At 38.4% G+C, this 19,613-nt stretch overlaps 1 protein-coding gene across 1 annotated transcript in view; it reads left to right on the top strand.

Annotated features, from left to right (window-relative positions):
- The window catches only part of LOC143352474 (uncharacterized), a 465,026-nt gene that overhangs the window by 397,248 nt on the left and 48,165 nt on the right, over positions 1-19,613 (top strand). The window contains exon 11 of the mRNA XM_076784988.1: positions 15,833-15,967. Within this exon, the coding sequence (XP_076641103.1) occupies positions 15,833-15,967 (135 nt within the window). The remainder of the gene's footprint in view (positions 1-15,832; positions 15,968-19,613) is intronic.

A 19,613-nucleotide genomic window follows, 5' to 3' on the forward strand; every position in this document is an offset into this window, starting at 1 on the left:
AAGTGGGGTAAAACCGACTCAGAGATTGTAAAGTTTACTTTAAACTGATGTATTTTCTATCTATTCCACTAAAACCTAATAACCTTAGTGTTTTTATTTAGCGCATGGTTTATTCTTTAAGTTGCATTAATTTGGATTAAAAATATCTTCTGAAACTTATGATTTTCTTAATAAATTTAAAACAGTGCTGCTAGGGCGGACTTCCCCGGAACTGGAGCAAAACTGCACCTACCTGTTTAAAAATTATTGAATCTTATTTCCTTATATTATGGGGCAAAAGCGGAATCATTATTAGTAATAAAATAACATGAAGATAAAAATTCAAATGTTTATTATTATATTATCCAAGGTTAACAGTCCATCGGAAAGACGTTTTTCATTTTCACGTGAAAGTACGGTGTTTCTTCCTCGGGATTCACTTTTTTGTCCAACTTTTTCCTCGGATTCGGTCACTAATTGTATTCTTTGGTATTTTATAGTGCTTACTAGCTCTATAAACAGTCATTCGGCCAGCTTTAATTTCTGCCAATGCTTCAGCCAACATTTCCTTTGTATAGCGCGGTGTTGTTTTCTTTACATAATTTCGGACCATCGTGGGGTTGCAAAAGTATTATCAGTCTAAAAAATTCAAAATTAACTGCCTACCAAGAAGGGAATTTAATGAAACAGTTGAGTAAGTAAGAATTAAAATGTAACATTGGGTATATTCGTACTATAGTGCGGTTTTGCCCCGATGGATAGTCCGAATTTGCCCCGTGCTCAAATATTTCCTGAGTGAGGTTAAACTATTACTTTATTAAGAAATATAAAAGAACTGATATATTTTATTACTATAAAGGAAACTTACCTTACTATACGTTGTGCCTATCGAAGATGAACACATAGATTTGTAAACTATTGCTTAAATTATCCTCTTATAATGCTTAACTCAATCTTTGCTCTGCACCTGGAAACACCATGCACTTTGTCGAACGAGTTGAACGCGGGAATCGCAGAATACATGGCAGCTATCTATGTTGATCATTGAATACTAACCAAAGGAAGATTTCTACCTTACAGTTGGTACAATGCAACGTATATTCGAATAAATAAGGGCCTAGTGCGTATTTGCCCCGTGTACGGATTTACCCCACTGCACCTTATTAGAAAAGTCGCGTGTAGAGCATCGCGAGTTAATAAAAGTAGAAAATCGTGAACGATGCGAAACGATCATCTTGCGAATATTTATCTGTGCCCGTGGATCGGAATCGGCTGGAATTTCCATCAACAAAATATTCCGTGTCTGCAGGGAATACGATTCGCCGATTTCGCTTTCTGTTTCGCCAATATCTCGTACGTGACCGTCGGCCGGAAAGGCGAGAACCGGCGATCGCTTAGCATGCTAGCGAGAGGACGCCCGGGGTACAGTTTTAAGGCGATCGCAGTCAACCGTAAGGGAAGAGTTAAAAGCCACCGGAAATGCAGTCACGTAGCCGGTCCGTGTGCCCGTCGGTCCGTGGCTCGAATTGCATTTCAATTGTTTACCTTTTTCGCGGAGCCGCTTTTGAGGGCACTCGATATACCCCGGTACCGATCGAACTCGATCTCCTGTCTCGTGTCTCTCCTCGACTACGAGGCCGACGGTCGTCGGATTCCGGTAAATCAAATTCGAACTTCCGGCCGGACCAAGCCGCCCCGATCCGTCGATTTAATTACCGGACCGACAACCGGCAGAAAAACTCGGCCGGTGCAGTGCCAACTATCGATGAAGTTAATAATCTGCACCGCGTCGGGACTGTAATATCTGCAGACGATGGAACGGACGCGGAATGTAATTTACATACACTAAGGGACGCCATGTAAATGAGATGTCTCGTCTATTTGAATATCCCTCAGAGTTTAGGCAGCTTCTTCTTCCTTCATATTCTTCTTCTTCGCCTTCGTTCGCCTTCTTCTTCTACTTCTTCGTCTTCGTCTTCGTCTTCGTCTTCGTCTTCGGCGAGTTCCGAGATCGCGTGGCGAGGAATGTTCGGTTCAGCAATGGAAAATATGCTTTTACTTAATGAGCAACTGGAATGTTACAAACTTCCCGGCGAAATACTTTAACCGGCTCGTTCTCGTCCCCGGTCTCTGTATTACAGACAACAAAACTTCCGGCGCAATATGGAAAAGTTAGAAGGAACGATTAACCTTTTACACCGTCTGTTAGATCGCGGATTTAATGGATTTACGGCGGAAATGGAGTGGGCGAAATTGAAAACAGCAGGGAAATTAAAAGAGCTCAGTGACACGGATATAGTGTCTTCGGTTTAATAGAATTATTTAGCACTAGAACTACCGAACCAGTCTGTTACGTTTTAATTACGGAGTTTCGGGGTTTATTTCGCAGGGAGAAGGAGGTGAGCTTATAGGGAAAAAAAAAGGAAAGAAAACTGTTAGTTGATAAATAAAATATGTATATTAAGAAGAAGAAACTGTTTTACATATACAAATGTGTGTGTAGTGTGTGCGTGAATGTTCGTGTTTATAAAAGAAGTGTTAATGTGTATGTGTGCTTAAATAATTGGTGATATTAATGTAGTTAGCCAGGAGGTGCTGGCGAAGACCGCACCTTCTGGTGGATTTTGGGAGGTGCTGGCAAGGACCGCACCTTCGAAGGGTCTGGAGGAATCTGAGCGCGAGTGGCTCTTTGCCACTCGTATTTATACGGCCGTTTCCTCCATATTTGTATCTATTTTTGGATTTTTCTAGGAAATCTTCTTACTTGGTTTTGTTTTCGATTGTGTTTTTGTTTGTATGGTGGCGAGCTCCTTCGCAGGTGGCCACCTCGCGACGAGTACGTTCTGTGGTGGGGGCAGCTCCCGCTAAACGCGTTAAGCGTGAGCCGGGAGCGTCGCGTTCCCTTGCATGGGAACGTGACACCTCCCCCCTATGGAAAAAATGAGATTTGAAAAATCTCATTTTTTTTTTTTGTGTGTGTTATAATTTCGCTTGAATTTTAGAGATGCGGCATCTGTCCATGTGGATTATCTTCATTTTTCCTTTGATTCGCACCTTTATATTATTTTTGGGTAAAATCTTTAATACTAGATGTGGTCCGGAGTATTGATGTGCTAGTTTGGTCTTATCGTGAAGAAGTATAAAAACGCTGTCTCCTGCTTTTAATTGTTGCGGATGTATTTTTTTGTCATAATAATATTTTGATTTTTCTTTTGCTGCAATCAAGTTGTTTCTTGCTTGAATTTGTAATTTCTTTAAATTCTTGATATGTTGGACGAGGTAATCTTCATATGTTTCCTCAGGGTCTTCATTTATTAAGTCTTGTATAAATGGTAGTCTTGCCGTATTTCCAAACACCAAATGGTGAGGTGAGAATTTTGTTCCCTCGTGAACACTGGTATTATATGAAAATACAGCAGCCTCTGTGCAATCATCCCATTGATTTTTGTTTGTAATATATTGCTTCAGGTATTCTTTTAGGACATGGTGGGCCCTTTCCAACGATCCATTGCTCTGTGGGTGGTATGCTGAGGTTTGAATATGTGTGATTTTAAATCTTTTTAATAAATTTTTAATTGTTGTGCTTGTTAAGTTTGGACCTTGATCTGTTAATAAGCACTTTGGGCTTCCAAATCTGTAGATGAAATGTTTTAAAAATGCGCTGCTGATGGTGTTTGAAAGTCCAGTTGATAATGGAATAGCCAAAGAGTACTTTGTTAGTAAATCCTGGATTGTAAGGAGATATTTGTTTCCTTTCCGGGTAACGGGTAGTGGTCCGACCATGTCTATTGATACCTTATCGAATGCTCTTCCAGGTGTGTCCGTTAGAGTCATTGGTTGTCTATTCTTTACTCTTACTAGCTTCCGTAATTGGCAGTTTAGGCAATTCTGTATGTATGTAGAGATATCCTTTTTCATATTTTCCCAGAAAAAGTATTCCCTAATTCTTGCGTGTGTTTTGGTTACGCCCTTGTGGCCAGATGGTGCCGAGGCATGGAACCTTTCCAATATCTGATTTCTCTTCGAAATTGGTGGTATTTTTACAAGATTTTGACAGACCGTGACCTGTATTGGAAGGTGCAAGATCTTGTCTTCTAATTGTTCTAATATCGGTTGCCAATTTACTTGGTCCGTCCTTGCTGGTTTACTGATTGAGAACGAACTAATTGTTTCTTCGTAAATTATTTCTTGTAATTTTTCGAAACATTTTACTAACATTCGTTTGCTTATTTGGTTTTGAGGTCCCTTCGTGATTGGGAGTCCTATATATTTCTTCCTGTTGTACATGCGGATGCTAGGTTCTCCGAGGGTCAAATTATTATGCAGGGGAAATTTTGCGAAGTCCTGCAATTGGCGAGCTCCTTCATCGAAAGGTTCTCCTGAAGAGGTGATTAAATACACTAAATTGTCCTTTCTCATATGAAGACAGTCTCGTGTTTCTATTATGTTTGAAGAGATGTTTCCATGTTCTTCGTCTCCCGAGGATAATATCTCTTCTTCTTCAGAGTCCTCAGAGGAGTCTTCGGCAGGGTGATTTTGTTCTTCGGGGTCTTCTGGAGGGCTGTGTGGAGTTTCTGTGATTTGCCAAAGCCTTAAGGATGGCTGGGGGGTTCGTGGGGGTTCTTCGGAATCTTGAGGTTCCTCTTCAGGGGTTTGGGGAATCTCCATTGGCTGCCACTGCCCTAAGGATGGCGATGGAGGGTTTTGGGGGGTTTGTGAGGGTTCTTCGGAATCTTGAGGTTCTTCTTCGTCCTGGGGGCTGGTCTTCAAGTTTTGTGAGGGAGGATTTCGGGAGAGCGCATCGGCGTTGTAATTGACTTTGCCCGGTTTATATTTGATTTCGTATTCGAATTCCGCAAGCTTTAATCGCCAGCGGACGAGACGGGATGTAGGGTCCCTAACCTTGTGGAGCCAGACCAAGGGTTGATGATCCGTGATCAAAGTGAATTTTTTCCCATATAGATAAGGGCGGAAATGTTGAGTGCAATACACTATTGCGAGAAGTTCCTTTTCAATAGTTGAGTAATTGATCTCGGCAGGGTTTAATGATCGAGAGGCAAACGCGATAGGAAGGTCCTGCCCAATTTGCCCTTGGCTTAAGACTCCCCCGATAGCATGGTTAGATGCATCGGTAGTAACTAAAAATGTTTGATTAAAATCTGGATATTGCAATACCGGCTCGCTACAAAGAGCTTCTTTCAGGTCTCGAAAAGATTGTTCCTGCTCATTTTGCCAATTGAATTTTATTTGTTTTTTTAATAATAGGGTCAGTGGTTTAGCTAGACCGGAAAAATTGGGAATGAATCGGCGATAATAGCCGCTGAGGCCTAGAAATTGTTTTATGTTTCGCGGGGTTCGAGGAGTTGGGAAATTTTGGATGGCGGATATTTTGCTCGGATCGGGTTTAATTCCTTTTTCAGAAATTATATGTCCTAAATAATGCACTTCTTTGCATAAGAATTTGCATTTTTCAGGTTGAAGGTGAAGGTTGGCGTATCGTATGCGTTCGGCTAGTTTGTTAAATTTAATTGAATGTTCTTGTAATGAGCTTGAATAAAGGACTATATCATCCATATATACGAACATCTCGGTTCCTTGTAACCCAGTTAAAACTGTATCCATTAGTTTTTGAAAAGTTGCCGGTGCATTTTTTAGACCAAACGGCATACGAAGGAATTGAAAATGGCCATGCGGGGATGAAAAGGCGGTCTTTTGAGCATCGTTCTTGTCCATTGGTATCTGGTGAAAGCCAGAAGCCAAGTCCAGCACGCTAAAATATTTAGCTCCTCCCAATTGATCCAATATTTCGGTGATATTGGGGAGCGGATATGCGTTTCCAACCGTCTTTTCATTTAAATGGCGAAAGTCGATGACCATTCGCCATCTTTTGTTTCCAGCAGAATCTGGTTTTTTGGGGACTATCCACAGAGGTGAATTGTATGGAGAGTATGATGGTTCTATTATTTTCTTATCTAATAATTCTGTTATTTGTTTATTTATTTCTTCTCTGTGGATAGGGGGAAATCTATATTGTTTATGGTTTACCGGAATATTATCAGTGGTGTGGATTTGATGTGTGGTTAGCTGAGTTGCCGTTAATTGGTCACCTTCGCAGTAAAAAATATCATTATGTTTTGAAATTATTTTTTGGACGTGCTCTTTCTCTTCAACGTTCAGGTGGTTTGTGTCAATTTGGGAGAAGATTCCTGCTGATCTCGAGGTGTTGACTTGCAATATTTTTTGGGGGGTTTCTTTGTTAATTATATAATTGTGTTTGGGGGGATTTTCTATTTCGTCGATTTCCTCGAGATTCAGCCATGGTATTTTCACATTGAACTCCTGATCCCTTGTGTTGAATATTTTAATAAATGCTTGCCCATTATTGTTTTTTACTACACATTCTCCTGCGAAGATGCCTGGACCGACTTTCAAGCGGGGAATGAAACCTACTTTCACGTGTGGATTTTTAATAAAAACGGGGATCGTGGTGATGCTACGTGGGGGAATTAAATGTTTTGGAGGATCGGCAAAGGGAATTCGTATTGAGCCGAGCGAGAGGCAGTGATCTTGGTACGAGATAGTGGCATTAGCCTTTTTTAAAAACTCTGATCCTAGGATTGCAGAGTATGGTATAGGGAAGTCGTTAGGGACGACGTGAAATTCGTGGGTTTTGTTAAATATTTGGATCCCTAAGGATCCGAGGGTTTTCACTACTTGCGACGTGATACCACTTAGTCTCAAGATCACAGCTTTATTTAAGGGAAGATTAGATACTTGGCTCTTTTTTATTAAATTCGGTTCTGCTCCCGTGTCTATCAAAAATTTAGTGGGTCCTATGGGATGTGAGAGGTCTAGTTCGACGACAGAATCGAAGGTTCCTCTGATATGGTAAGTTCGGAGGAGATTGGGAAGGTAGGACGCCCGATTGTTCCCCCTCGCCGGTCGTCCGTCGGCGGGGGTTTGTTTTCGTTTCCCGAAGTTGAGGGACGATTTTGAGGGTTTTTGAAACACTCTGTATGAGTGTGACCAAGCCGGTTGCAGTAGTTGCAACTTTTCGGCGAGTTAGGGAACCGCATTTTATCATTATTATTATTATTATTATTATTAAGATTATTATTATTATAATGAGGTGCCGGTCTTCGCGGCGTGAAAGCAGGTGCCGTTGAATTTAGGGTCGACGGCCTAAATCTAGCTTGTTCTTGTTCTAAATCATTAAAAATATTTATTGAGTGATTATATGCCTCATTAAGGTTATTATAACCTCTGAATTTTAGTAATATTTGAATATTGGACGGGAGGCCCTTAACAAAATATTCTAGAACGAACTCATCTATTTTGGGATCTGTTGGGCGACCTTCCTGTCGTTCTGAAGCTACAATTGTATTTTTTAAATTTTTGACACGCTGGATATAGTCTATGATATGTTCATTAAGACCCTTGAAAATATCTGATAATTGACCACGGTAAAAATATGATGATTTTTGAGGAAGTAGTTTGGTATGAAGAGAATCTAAAAGATTATCGATTGAAGAAAATTCCTCATCTTCTATGATGCAGTAGGCTCTGCCAAAAATTTTTAATCTAATTGATTTGACTAGGTCTGGCTCTTGACAAGGTGAGAGAGCATCCCGAGCTCGTCGACAGGCTTGAAAAAACCTATTGATTGGGATATTACTTCCCGAAAATGTCGGTATGTCTTGAATGACATCTTGAATTTTTAGTGAGGAAGAGTGATTTTGTGTTAACGATGCTTGAGGGGAGCTGACTTGCCTACTTTTCTCGGTGAGTTGAGTTTGTAAATTTAAAACAGTTTGTGTTAGCATTTTAATTTTATCATCTTCTTCTAATCGAACTTTCTCTCTTTCCGTCTCTAAGAAATCTTCGAAATTTTTCTGTGTTTCTTTAAATTGTTCTTGTTGTTCAGCTAGTAGCTGTTCCTTTTTCTGGAGTTGCTCCAACAATACTTCTACTTCTCCTTCAGTAAGTTTTTGTTGCCGTGTAAGAGGCATTTTAATATAAATTTCTAACTTTTTCCCAAAGCTTTTCCTTCTCCGCGTATCATGTGCGAAATCCCACCGCTGTCACCAAATTTTTATCTGTTACGTTTTAATTACGGAGTTTCGGGGTTTATTTCGCAGGGAGAAGGAGGTGAGCTTATAGGGAAAAAAAAAGGAAAGAAAACTGTTAGTTGATAAATAAAATATGTATATTAAGAAGAAGAAACTGTTTTACATATACAAATGTGTGTGTAGTGTGTGCGTGAATGTTCGTGTTTATAAAAGAAGTGTTAATGTGTATGTGTGCTTAAATAATTGGTGATATTAATGTAGTTAGCCAGGAGGTGCTGGCGAAGACCGCACCTTCTGGTGGATTTTGGGAGGTGCTGGCAAGGACCGCACCTTCGAAGGGTCTGGAGGAATCTGAGCGCGAGTGGCTCTTTGCCACTCGTATTTATACGGCCGTTTCCTCCATATTTGTATCTATTTTTGGATTTTTCTAGGAAATCTTCTTACTTGGTTTTGTTTTCGATTGTGTTTTTGTTTGTATGGTGGCGAGCTCCTTCGCAGGTGGCCACCTCGCGACGAGTACGTTCTGTGGTGGGGGCAGCTCCCGCTAAACGCGTTAAGCGTGAGCCGGGAGCGTCGCGTTCCCTTGCATGGGAACGTGACAAGTCAAAATGACTGGTGGATGATTTCTTCTGTCACCATTACTGAAACTATGAGAACGTTCTCACGAGAAATTTTTTAATATATCTCTTCTTTGGAGTACAAGTTACCATAAAAATCGTATGAAATCTGAGAAAATTCAATCTTGCTGTTATTATAAAGGGATAAGTCTAAGTCACGTTTAGGGCTCGGTAGTTCTAGTGTTAATGAAGCAATTCATTTCTAATTGACTTCAGTTTTTCGTGCTTGACGCAGAAAATTTGTGTTTCGTCAGTTCGTTTGCTAGACTGAACAATTCAATTTGTTGAACAGCTATTATTGATTCCTGGAATTAGGACTGATGATACCCAATCAAAATTACCTAATGAGGAATTCAATGTTCCCGACGAACCTAAACTACCACCACTTAAACAGGAAAGTTTCTCTAACTCGTATTCGAACTAACCGTTCAAGTACTACCCGCCAACTTTGGTTTGCGAGGAATAATTATCAGAAATGCGAATTTTCTGGTACAATCTTAACTATTGAACGTGTGCTATTAGAGGAATCTAAATTCTGTACAAAAGCAGTTGCTAGATCATCAAAAAGGATTGAAAAATCAAAGCAATCTATCAGGAGGCCCAAAGAAATGTGGTTTTTTAATATTTTGTTCTCAAAAATCATAAGACACAATTTTAAAAACGTGTCCGCATATAAAATCGTTTATTCCAGAGAGTATCTGATAGTTCTTCTATTTAAAAATATTTATCAATTAGAATATTATTTAGGATGACCATGTTCTAAACAAAAATATTTTTTTGGAAATTTTAAGGAAAGAAAACCTGGAAATCACTTCTGTCGGCTTGATGGTTGAGCATAACCCCTTAAGCGAGATTGTGAGCATTCAGAATGTGTTGCAATGTTTCTTATTTCTCTCAAAGCTTGAACAGTTCTGAAAATGATTGTTGAAACTGTTGTGTAAAGGATCTAATCAAAACAATTATTAAGATCATTTAGCTAAAAAATTTGTTTGTTGTCTAAATTGTATTACGACGACGACAGCTGACAAAAAGTACAGCGCACAAGAGCACCGTACTGCGACGATGAAAATATGATATTCAACAAGTGTTGTTTTACTACCGAGACTCTAATTGACAAACATTCGCAGAGAGCTGTTTTACAACCCCTGCACCGAAATACTCCGCGAAGCTGACACACAACCTGAGACCTCTTGAACTACGAGATGCAAACTCCTGATAGCAGTGAATTTTATAAATAACTTGGAAATATTCGCGAAGAAGATGAGGAGGGAACGCAGAAAAGTTAAAAGTTGACGCATACAAGTTCGCGAACGACAAAAGTTTCGAATTTCAAGTAGTGGCACATATTTTTCGGAAACTCCCTACGTTCTTCCAGAACTTTCGGATAGATGTTTACTTTTTTAAAAGATAAACTTCCTAAACCGACGCGGTGTCTAAGTATTCAGCAGACAGTCGGGGATGAAACGAATATCCCCAGAGACGTTAAAACCGATTTAGGAAGGTCTGGGCTCAGAGGATCTAGCCTAAACTCTTAACGCACGACCTCAGTGGCGTTATCGTAATCCTATGATATCCCTTGTGCCGAAAGTCGTTTCAAGTTCGAATTTTCAAGTTGGAATTTCTGTACACCGCTGTCCGCAGAAAGACAGATATTCTATCGCCTAATGTCAGCCTAATTGACGGTATTCTGTGCAGTTTATCTGATAAATAGCATTCGCATGTCTGATGAACAGTTTATGCTGCTAAAAATTAACGTTGATTGAAATAAGGAAAAGTAAAAGTTGGGATAAAAAAATGATACAGGCAGTAAGAATTAGTAAAAACATTTTTTAAATACAACACTAATGAAAATTTATGAAAACAGATAAATATATAGATTAATAAAAATTTCTCGATATTAGGGACACTTATCCTATCATTCGCATTGCTCCCTCGTTTTAACTATTATTAGGAAGTTAATACCTGGCACTACAAATTGGAGATTATCCATATCAGCTGATGCAATTCGGCGTAGGAGGGGGGATCCATTATGAAACTCGTGAATTGCTCGATTCCACGAATCGGAAGTCATTAATATTAGTTTCGGCAACTCAGGGATCGGTTGTGCGTCGCGAGAGCTTCCTCAGACAGTGAATCCACTGTGTTGAATTCCTCGGATCTCGGGACATTTATATCAAATTCCCTGAATCTAGAATCATCTGTGTCTATCTCTGAAACTTATCCCCGTCATGTGTCTAGTCCCAAGAAATTTAGGATAGTTGTTACAGCGGAACCTTACTTGGTCAGAAGTCCTGCGCTTTGAGGAATGCCAGCTCATTTGATACTTTGCACCCTAAACGAACGACCGCGTTACCGATCCTGTTTAATACTCTAGCACATCAACTATACACCTTCCCATAAATGTATCCACTATAATCTTCTACATTCGGGCTCTGTGTTTCTGCCTCCTTCAATTTTTCCTTTTCATTGTTTTTCATTGTAGGTACCAAACGCGTTGTAAATCATGCCACAGAAAATGTGGTGAGGATCTTTAACAATTTCTTCGTCGATCAAAATGACACGTTTTATTTTTAGACTTATAAACCTATTCTAAGCAAGCACATATAGTGACTCTCACTAATATTCGAACGCTCTTAAAAATCGCATAACTTTCTCAATATTGGACTACACTACTTGAATTTCTTTGAGAAGTCGGAACAATTGGATCGCTACGTAACGTGAGAAAAATGTTTGATTAAAATTGCAGGGAAAATACTAAAAGTTGTATTTTGCAACTTTTTTATGTGGACTTACATTGAAAATTTAGAAAGTACGATTTGTAGAGCTGTGTGAATTATACATATTCTGAGAATTTCATCAAAATCTGTCAACGTGGCAATGAGCTACAGACGTTCCACATAAGGGCGAAATTCTCTGACAGGGCCAAAATTCTGCGACTTTCGCCCTTAAGTTTATATTCAGAATATGCATAATTGATACAGATGTACCAAACGTACTGTTTAAGTTTTTAATATAAGCCCGCATAAAAATGTTGCAAAATACAACTTTTAGTACTTTCTCTGCAATTTCGACCAATTGCAATTTTAATCAAACATTTTTCTCGCGTTACGTAGCGATCCAATTGTTCTGACTTCTCAACAAAATTCAAGTAGTATAGTCCAATATTGACAAAGTTATGCGATTTCTAAGAGCGTCCGAATATTAGTGGGAGTCGTTGTATATCGTTTAAATAGTCACGTGTAACCCAGGTAAATATTCAAAGTCGATTTTCTCGAAAATCTATTCTATATTTTCGGCTTATTTTTCCCGGAGTATCATCCTCCCTGCTGGTTGACCTATCATTCACGGGACACCCTGTAGATCAGAAATTCAGAGAGACAAAGAGTTATTCGCAATCGCGTAAGACGCGTGTCCGGATTCGGTGTGTCGGCTGGCTGTTGCAGCACGCACCAGCCAAAAGAATCTTGTTTTCCATTGGTAGGTATCAATCAGCATAACTCATCGGAATGCGGGAGCAGGGACCTGCCTAGCTGCCTGCGTCCTCTCGGAAGTAATAGATACGAAGTAGCACTAAATCACACGGGAATGCGACTGGCTCGTATCCCCGGGATTTTCAATTATCATGCACAATGGCTGAAACGCGCGGACCATGCATTCGTGGCTTTGCAGATATGTTCTCTGGTAAGAGATGGAACACACGGGGAGTGGGTTAGGTCTGGGTAGGTTCTTCCTCGTATGCGAGGCAGCAGCAGAAGCCGTAGCCAAGGAGAGAACGTAACCCCGTGGGTCTGCCGCGGCAGATATATAACCGGGAATAAACTAGGAGAAGACACGCACGCCGCCTCTTACAGCGGCGCAAGACAGAGCGGAGGGTTTATTGAAGGCGGCATCAATTTTCAATGAAATATTGCAAATTCAAGCGTCGTTGAACCGGAAGACCGTCCTGGAACGACGCGGCCGGGACGCTGGGTTTTGCCCCCTTGCGGCTAAGTGCTCATTCCGAGTCCATTTGTTTCCTTCGTGACTCCTGTTTCGTCCGACAAACTCCGATCAGAAATAACAGTTGCGCTTTTCGCTTCGCATCTTTCGTCCTCCGTGAGACAACTCGCTATGATACTATTACGGTAAAACTAAACAATACGCCCCGGTTGACAAAACGCCTCGCCATTGTATTACGCATATAAGTAAGGATACGCCGTTGCAAACTACACGTTCGAACCTATCTCAGTCGTCCACAGACGCTGCTAAGGTATATGCGTGATTATTACATTTCATCGAAAAATATTCAAAACTTCCGAATTTCGGCTTCTGAACAATTTGCGGTGAGTACCAAACAAATTCAGCTTTCTAAGTCACTATTTCTTGTATGATAAATTAACGTATATGTTTCAAAAGTAGAAACACTAACCTCTTTAAATCGATGTTACCCACGCCTCTTGTCAATGCTTTATTGCCTTTACGCCGAGGCGTTTTGTATCCAAGAATTTACAAAACGCCCCAATCGTTATTGGATAATACGCCCCATCTTCAAAATCATATTGTTTATGTATTATGACGCATTTTTTTCTTTATTGTTAATAGAAATGCCGCGTAAATATGTAAGGACTACATTTAGGGCATCATGGTCTGAGAAAGATCTCAATGAGGCAATGGGGAAGGTAAAAACCAAACAAATGGGAGTTAACGAAGCTTCTAGAGTATTCAGTATACCTTCAAGGACTCTAAGAAGGCATATTAGTACAGGAAAATCTAAAGTTCCTTTAGGTCGTTCAACAGTTCTTAGCAAAGACCATGACACAGCGAACAGAACACTGTTCTTTAGAACATACTAAAGATTTAACCAAGAATAAACATCCTGAAAAGAAACCAAAGACAAGGAAAAGGTATAGAAATACTAAACCAAAGACAAAAAGAATTAAGAATAGAACATCTTCTGAAAGTAGCAATGAGATAGAAGTGAATAAGGATACTTCAGAAGAAGAAATTTTCGATGAAGACACTAATAAGTGCGTAGAGTGTACTGAATACTATTGTTGTACTAAATCAACAGAAGACTGGATACAATGTACATCATGTTTAGATTGGTTACATGAGTTCTGTACAATGTACGATCCTTTTTACAATCGTTGTGGTCGAAAAGCCAAAAGAGCAGCCCTTAATAAGAAATAATATAATTTCATTAGATATTACTCTATTTTTGTTCGTAACTATAGTATTTGTTGCTTTTGTTTAAACTTTTATAATACTTTATTAAGCATAATATACCTAAAGTAGTGAATAATTTATGTAGAGGCGCATTGTCACATGGATGAGGCATTTTACCCGTCTACTGTGTTACAATATGCCCCGCCTAAGGTTAACAAAAATAATTATTTTCTGCTACTTTTTATTACGTTTTGCTCATGATCAAGGAATAGTTGTGAAGAGAAATGAACAAATTATTTGATTTGACAGATAAAATAAAAAATTACTGAAAATTTTTTTTTATTGATTTTTCTTTAAAAATGGGGCGTATTGTATAGTTTTACCCTACTACTTCACAACTTGTTAACACGGTAACGTGTTCAGCGTCGCGCAAACTTTGTGTGTTCACGCAAGACCCATTTATTTTATTTGTACCAGAGTAATTAATAATTGTTATTACGTAGTTACTTGATGAGAAAGTTTATGTACTCTGCAATCTAGTTCGTTAAAATACTAGAAGCATCAATTTTATGACAATCAGGGGTAGGAGTGACCTTCTACCACCTTCAGAAATTCATTTTTATTGTGATGTGTTCGAACCTAATTTCACTAGGATGATAAATTGCAACAGTAAATAATTCGTGCGAGAAGACTTTCGCTAATCTTCTAAATCTTTTAGAAAATTATTGTACTTTTATCTGATCACAGGTTACTCAGCTTCGCAATTATGACAAACATATGAATCACGTTGTTTAATGCGTTTAGTGTATCTCAAAAATGCAGCAGGATTGAAATAAATAATAATTTAAAAATGTTACATGTAACATACAATTTTTTAATTATTTATGTAAAACAAGACAAACACGATTTTAAGTACAAAATTATACGTCATCAATACAGCGACGTTCATAAATCTTTGAAGATGTAGAGAAAATATAAAAGACAAACAACATATTACTAGGATTAATTTCTCGATAATTGTTTATTTTGAAAAATTGGACAGTGTAGCGGGTCGACAAACGAACGATAATTTACTGGACATGGGGGATTTTGTATTGTAGAGCACATGTTAATAAAAGAAGGAAATATTTCTTCAGATCCTCGCCCGTGGAATACAAAATCTGGTACCGCGATAAAAATTTGAAAGTATAATATGTATTCTGTTCGCCAATAATCTGTTACCTTTTAACTTTGACGTTCGATTATTTATTCGACTGAAACTACGTGTCTGGCAAACCAATTTTTAACACCACTTCCCTCTCACCGATCCACCTTGCATTATTTATCCCAATCGATATGCCGCTAACACCACCTACGGTTTTTGCCTCGCACCAAATATTTGCGGATGAATTTTTCGAAGGGACACTGCTAAATAATTCATCCTTTTTTCATCAAATTGGGAGCTTGCTGTCTCGTGCATTAGAAACGTACATATTTCATTTTAATTATACTTCTCATTCTTCTCGAATATTATACCTTAGTCAACACTTTCTGCGAAATCGAAAAAACAAGAATTAAATAAAAATCCGCAAACTTGTGCCGCAACAAGAATTAAATAAAAATCCGCACTTCTTGTCCTAAATCTAATAGTTAACGAGATATTATCGAAATCATTGTCGATACGTACCTACTGCCTGGAAGCTAGTATGTGGTCGAACTGAAGTCACTCAACTTGAACATTATTTTTTCTTTGGTAAGTGCACATGGAAAATTATTTCAATAATATCTCGTCAACTATTACAGTTAGGTCATACGAAGGTCAATCCATTGTAAAATCGATTCACAATACAAAAGAAATGTCATCCCATTTAAAAAAAGCATTACTGTTCGTAAGATCTCGGTAGTGCGACCTTGAGATGACCTTCACACCTCAAAATTTCGACATCAGCAACAGCTTCAGCGAAAACGGATTGCGCCGATTCAACTGATCCACCCTGTACATCACGACGTATGACTATCCCTCGTTCTTCATTGATCTTACAGGGCGCAGTCGTGCCAATCGTCGATTGAAATATACGACGGTCACCACGAAGAAGGGATGCTTGGCACCGCGAAATCTCTCGAGAGGATTTGCAGTCCTGCGCAGAGGCTTCCCGGGGAATTCGTGCAACAAGATACGTAAGTGGATTCTCCAGTTATTAGACAAGAGATGCCGCGGCGTGGTCTACTATACACGGTTTATTACTCGTATACTGAAGCAAGAAGTCCTCGAGACTCCGCTCGATATATGAAGCGCAATGCAAACCGCCCTCTGTTATCCGCGGATCTGCGCCGGCATAGCTCGGCGAACTTCCGAAATTAATGCGGGGTAACCGATCGGCGGGATCCGTCGAACACACTCTCGAAGAAACATACTACTGGGGATCGGCAACTTGGGAAATCTGTTTTGTGTCTCGCGTCGGAAAGCGCCAAGGGCCTCGTGCGCAAGCCTAATTTGTTGCGCGTCTTGTTAGAGACTCGCGCGCGAGTATGTACATACGTACGAGACTAACCGCCGTGGGGACCATAGTCTGCTCGAAATCACCAAGTCCCAAAGACTCGGACAGCTACCGCCATCCTACTTCGCCGCGTAGAACGGCATGTTGTCGGGTGCATGACCTTGAGAGGCTAATCAACCCTCCGATTCGTACAGACGCACAGTGTGTCGAGTATATGGGAATTCGGGAAAAAAGTCATAACTCTTAAATTATGAAATTTTCGAGTAAAGTACCTTAATACTTTTTGAAATAAAATGCAAAGGCGAATCGATTGGTATATAAAACAATTTTTTTTTAATTGCGATAACTCTTATGTTTTAATAAATTCTTATGTTTTTTTACTGCATAAAACGTAGTTTACAATTTTAACGAAAATTTAAAAAAAAAAGTACAATACTGTATACATTACTTATTCAAATCTTCACAAGGAGGAATTAAAGCTTAGGAATCCTTAAGAGAATTCCTTTATTTTACCTAGAAATAAATAAAATGAATAAATTAACATAGATAATATGTTATTAAATAATATGTGTACGTACTATACTACTTCAGCTTCACTATCATCAGAACAAGTGTTTGAGTTGGAATCTGATAAGTAGGATGTTTCATTTAATAATAAATAGTTTCTTATATCTGCAAAATCCTTTTTTCTTTTTTCGTATGTTTTTTTTATAATGGGCAATAATTGGACCCGACTCCAATAGAAGACGATTTAATAGGTCTTTATTTGAATTTTCTCCTGATGTCTTGCGGGTATTATGTTCCCGAAAATATTTTATATTTTTATGTTGAGCCTCTAGAGCTTCTTCGGATAATTTGCCAATAGGAACAATTGTATTTTTAATAATTTCAACTGCATGGAAAAGTAATTTATGCGTAGTTACCGGCATCACATACCAATTATAATGTTTTAAATATAATTCTCTAGCTTCTTGAATTATTTCTTTCTTGACGCGTCTCAACGTCAACATTTTCTATTATTTTTAACATTTGTGTATATTTATGCACTTAAGGTCGACCGTCATATCAAGTCTGATGTGCTTTAAATTAATATAATACGAAATCTCAAAGGAACCTTTTGGGGTACTTTCTTTAATACTGAATTGAAAGATTGTATATATTTAAACAATTTTAAAACTAAATATATAATTTATAAGAATAAAATTGAACACATATGTAAGTACTTATCAAATGGCATGCGTCTAAAAATAATTGCAGCAAATTTCTTCGAAAGACTACGCAGAAAGCCGCCGTGCGCGAGCGTCTTAATATGGTTTTTTATTATTTTCTCCGCTTGAGCAAATGTGAGCAGATTTAAACCAATGCGAAATTAAAGTTTAATGTGCCACCAATTACTGTAAAAAAAATTCACGGGTGTACTTTGATGTACTTTTTTTAAAACTCTAATCAAAGTTGATAAATGTTAAACATAAAAAATTAGGACAAACTGCGATAATTTAAAAAAACTTTTTGGGAGATTGAAGGTCTAATAATGCTAAACACACCCTGTAAAAATCAAATTAAAAAACCAAATAGCTTGCGAGGGATGCATGTTTTCAAAAATGCGCGGAATTTGACAGTGAAGTTTCAGCCTCAATTTTAATAACAAATTGATTTATTCAGTTAAAATTTAAGGCAGTTTTAGAAACTACGTTTTGTTACGAACATTTTAGGATACATAAATTTGCAGATCTTACACTTTGATTTTCGGACTTTTTTCCATTGGACGACACACTGTGAGACGTCGCGAGAATGATAAAACTTGCAAGCGTTTAACTTCGGATTGCTCTCGTTTGAGCAATTGGCCTATTGACGTACGAAGTGCCTCGGATGCGTCGCACTATGCCAATAGTGCATCACATTATGCCATTGTAATATATTATTTAATATCGACTGCAGGTCTTTCATTCTCTGGCCTGATTTCATATTGTTTTACATTTGAAAATATTCTGAGGTACCTAGACTGCGGATCTCTATGCGAAACAAGATTTTGCAATTGCAAGACACAGGTGCCAAATGGAAAATTGCTTTTCCTGTAATAAATCTATATACTACGTTGAAAATAGTACACGGATCTCCCTAAATCCTTTTAGCTTTCTCACTATTTTATAAAACACGTCTCTTCATTTCTGTAATAAAATCTACAGAGTACTTATTATACTTTCCAATTTACTTTAGCCAGATCTTTAAACATTATTCTAATCAACTCTTGGAGGGTAGACCATTTTCACAATTACATCGAATATATTAAATTTCATAACAATACCATTGTCTCAATTAATTAATTTAAGTTTGTTTGCATTTGATGAAACTCCAATTGTTTCATTAACGAATTTATTTTATAGAAAATAGTAAATAATTCATTTTATTTTTAAAGCACACCTACAATCATGCAAATGAATTATTTTATTTATAAGAAAAAGTTTTTGAAATATTATTTAAAAATAGTATTTTATTTGGAATAGTGAGACTTATTTCGCAGGACTGTGTAAAATAGTACTTCAAATAGTTGACAGTAACTTATACTTTTCTGATATTTTGTTGCGCGCAAATATTCGTAATTAAGCTACAATTATAATTTCTAATATTAACTATCTGCTCAACTTACTTTCATTGTAAGGAAATATTTGAAATACATATTTCAAATACAACATTAAAATATTTTATTTTATGCGTCTGGTTATCAAAATAAAAATATTTCATTTGCCGAAATTTTTCGTTCTATTTAAAGTAGTATTTTATTCGAACCACATTAAATGATACTACTTCAAATAGTATTTTACATATCATATTTTTTCTCGAAATTGTGCCCAGGTCTGTTCTCACCGGTGAAATGGAGAACGTGTCAATTTCCGCGAGCAAAAGCAAACCGCGCACCTTTTCGCGTCGGATTACTGGAACGTGGGCACTAGTTTTCACAACGGGAAAGGCTAACGTGCTATTCTTCTACAAATGAAAATTGAAAGTGCTGCATCTCGTGGTCGCAACGTTTTATCTCGCCGCAAAGATTCAATGCCAAACGAGCTAATAAAAGGACAATAGACAGATTAAGGTTCTTCCGCGACTCGACGAGTAGCCAGCACGCTGTCCCGCGTTATCGATTGACCAACTGACTCGGCGATTCCGCCCGGGGGGTAAGCAGACGCTTATAAACAGGCGGAGGAAACCTGATTGTAGGGAGGAAACACGGCACTAAGAAAACAACGCGACGCTATAAATTCGGTTGGCCGTTTTCGACAAACTCCATTGAGCTCATTCACCGAGCTCGGTGGAACCGCGCGTCGGAC

This window comes from Halictus rubicundus, chromosome 3, assembly GCF_050948215.1.
Source record: "Halictus rubicundus isolate RS-2024b chromosome 3, iyHalRubi1_principal, whole genome shotgun sequence".
Taxonomy (NCBI): Eukaryota; Metazoa; Arthropoda; class Insecta; order Hymenoptera; family Halictidae; genus Halictus; species Halictus rubicundus.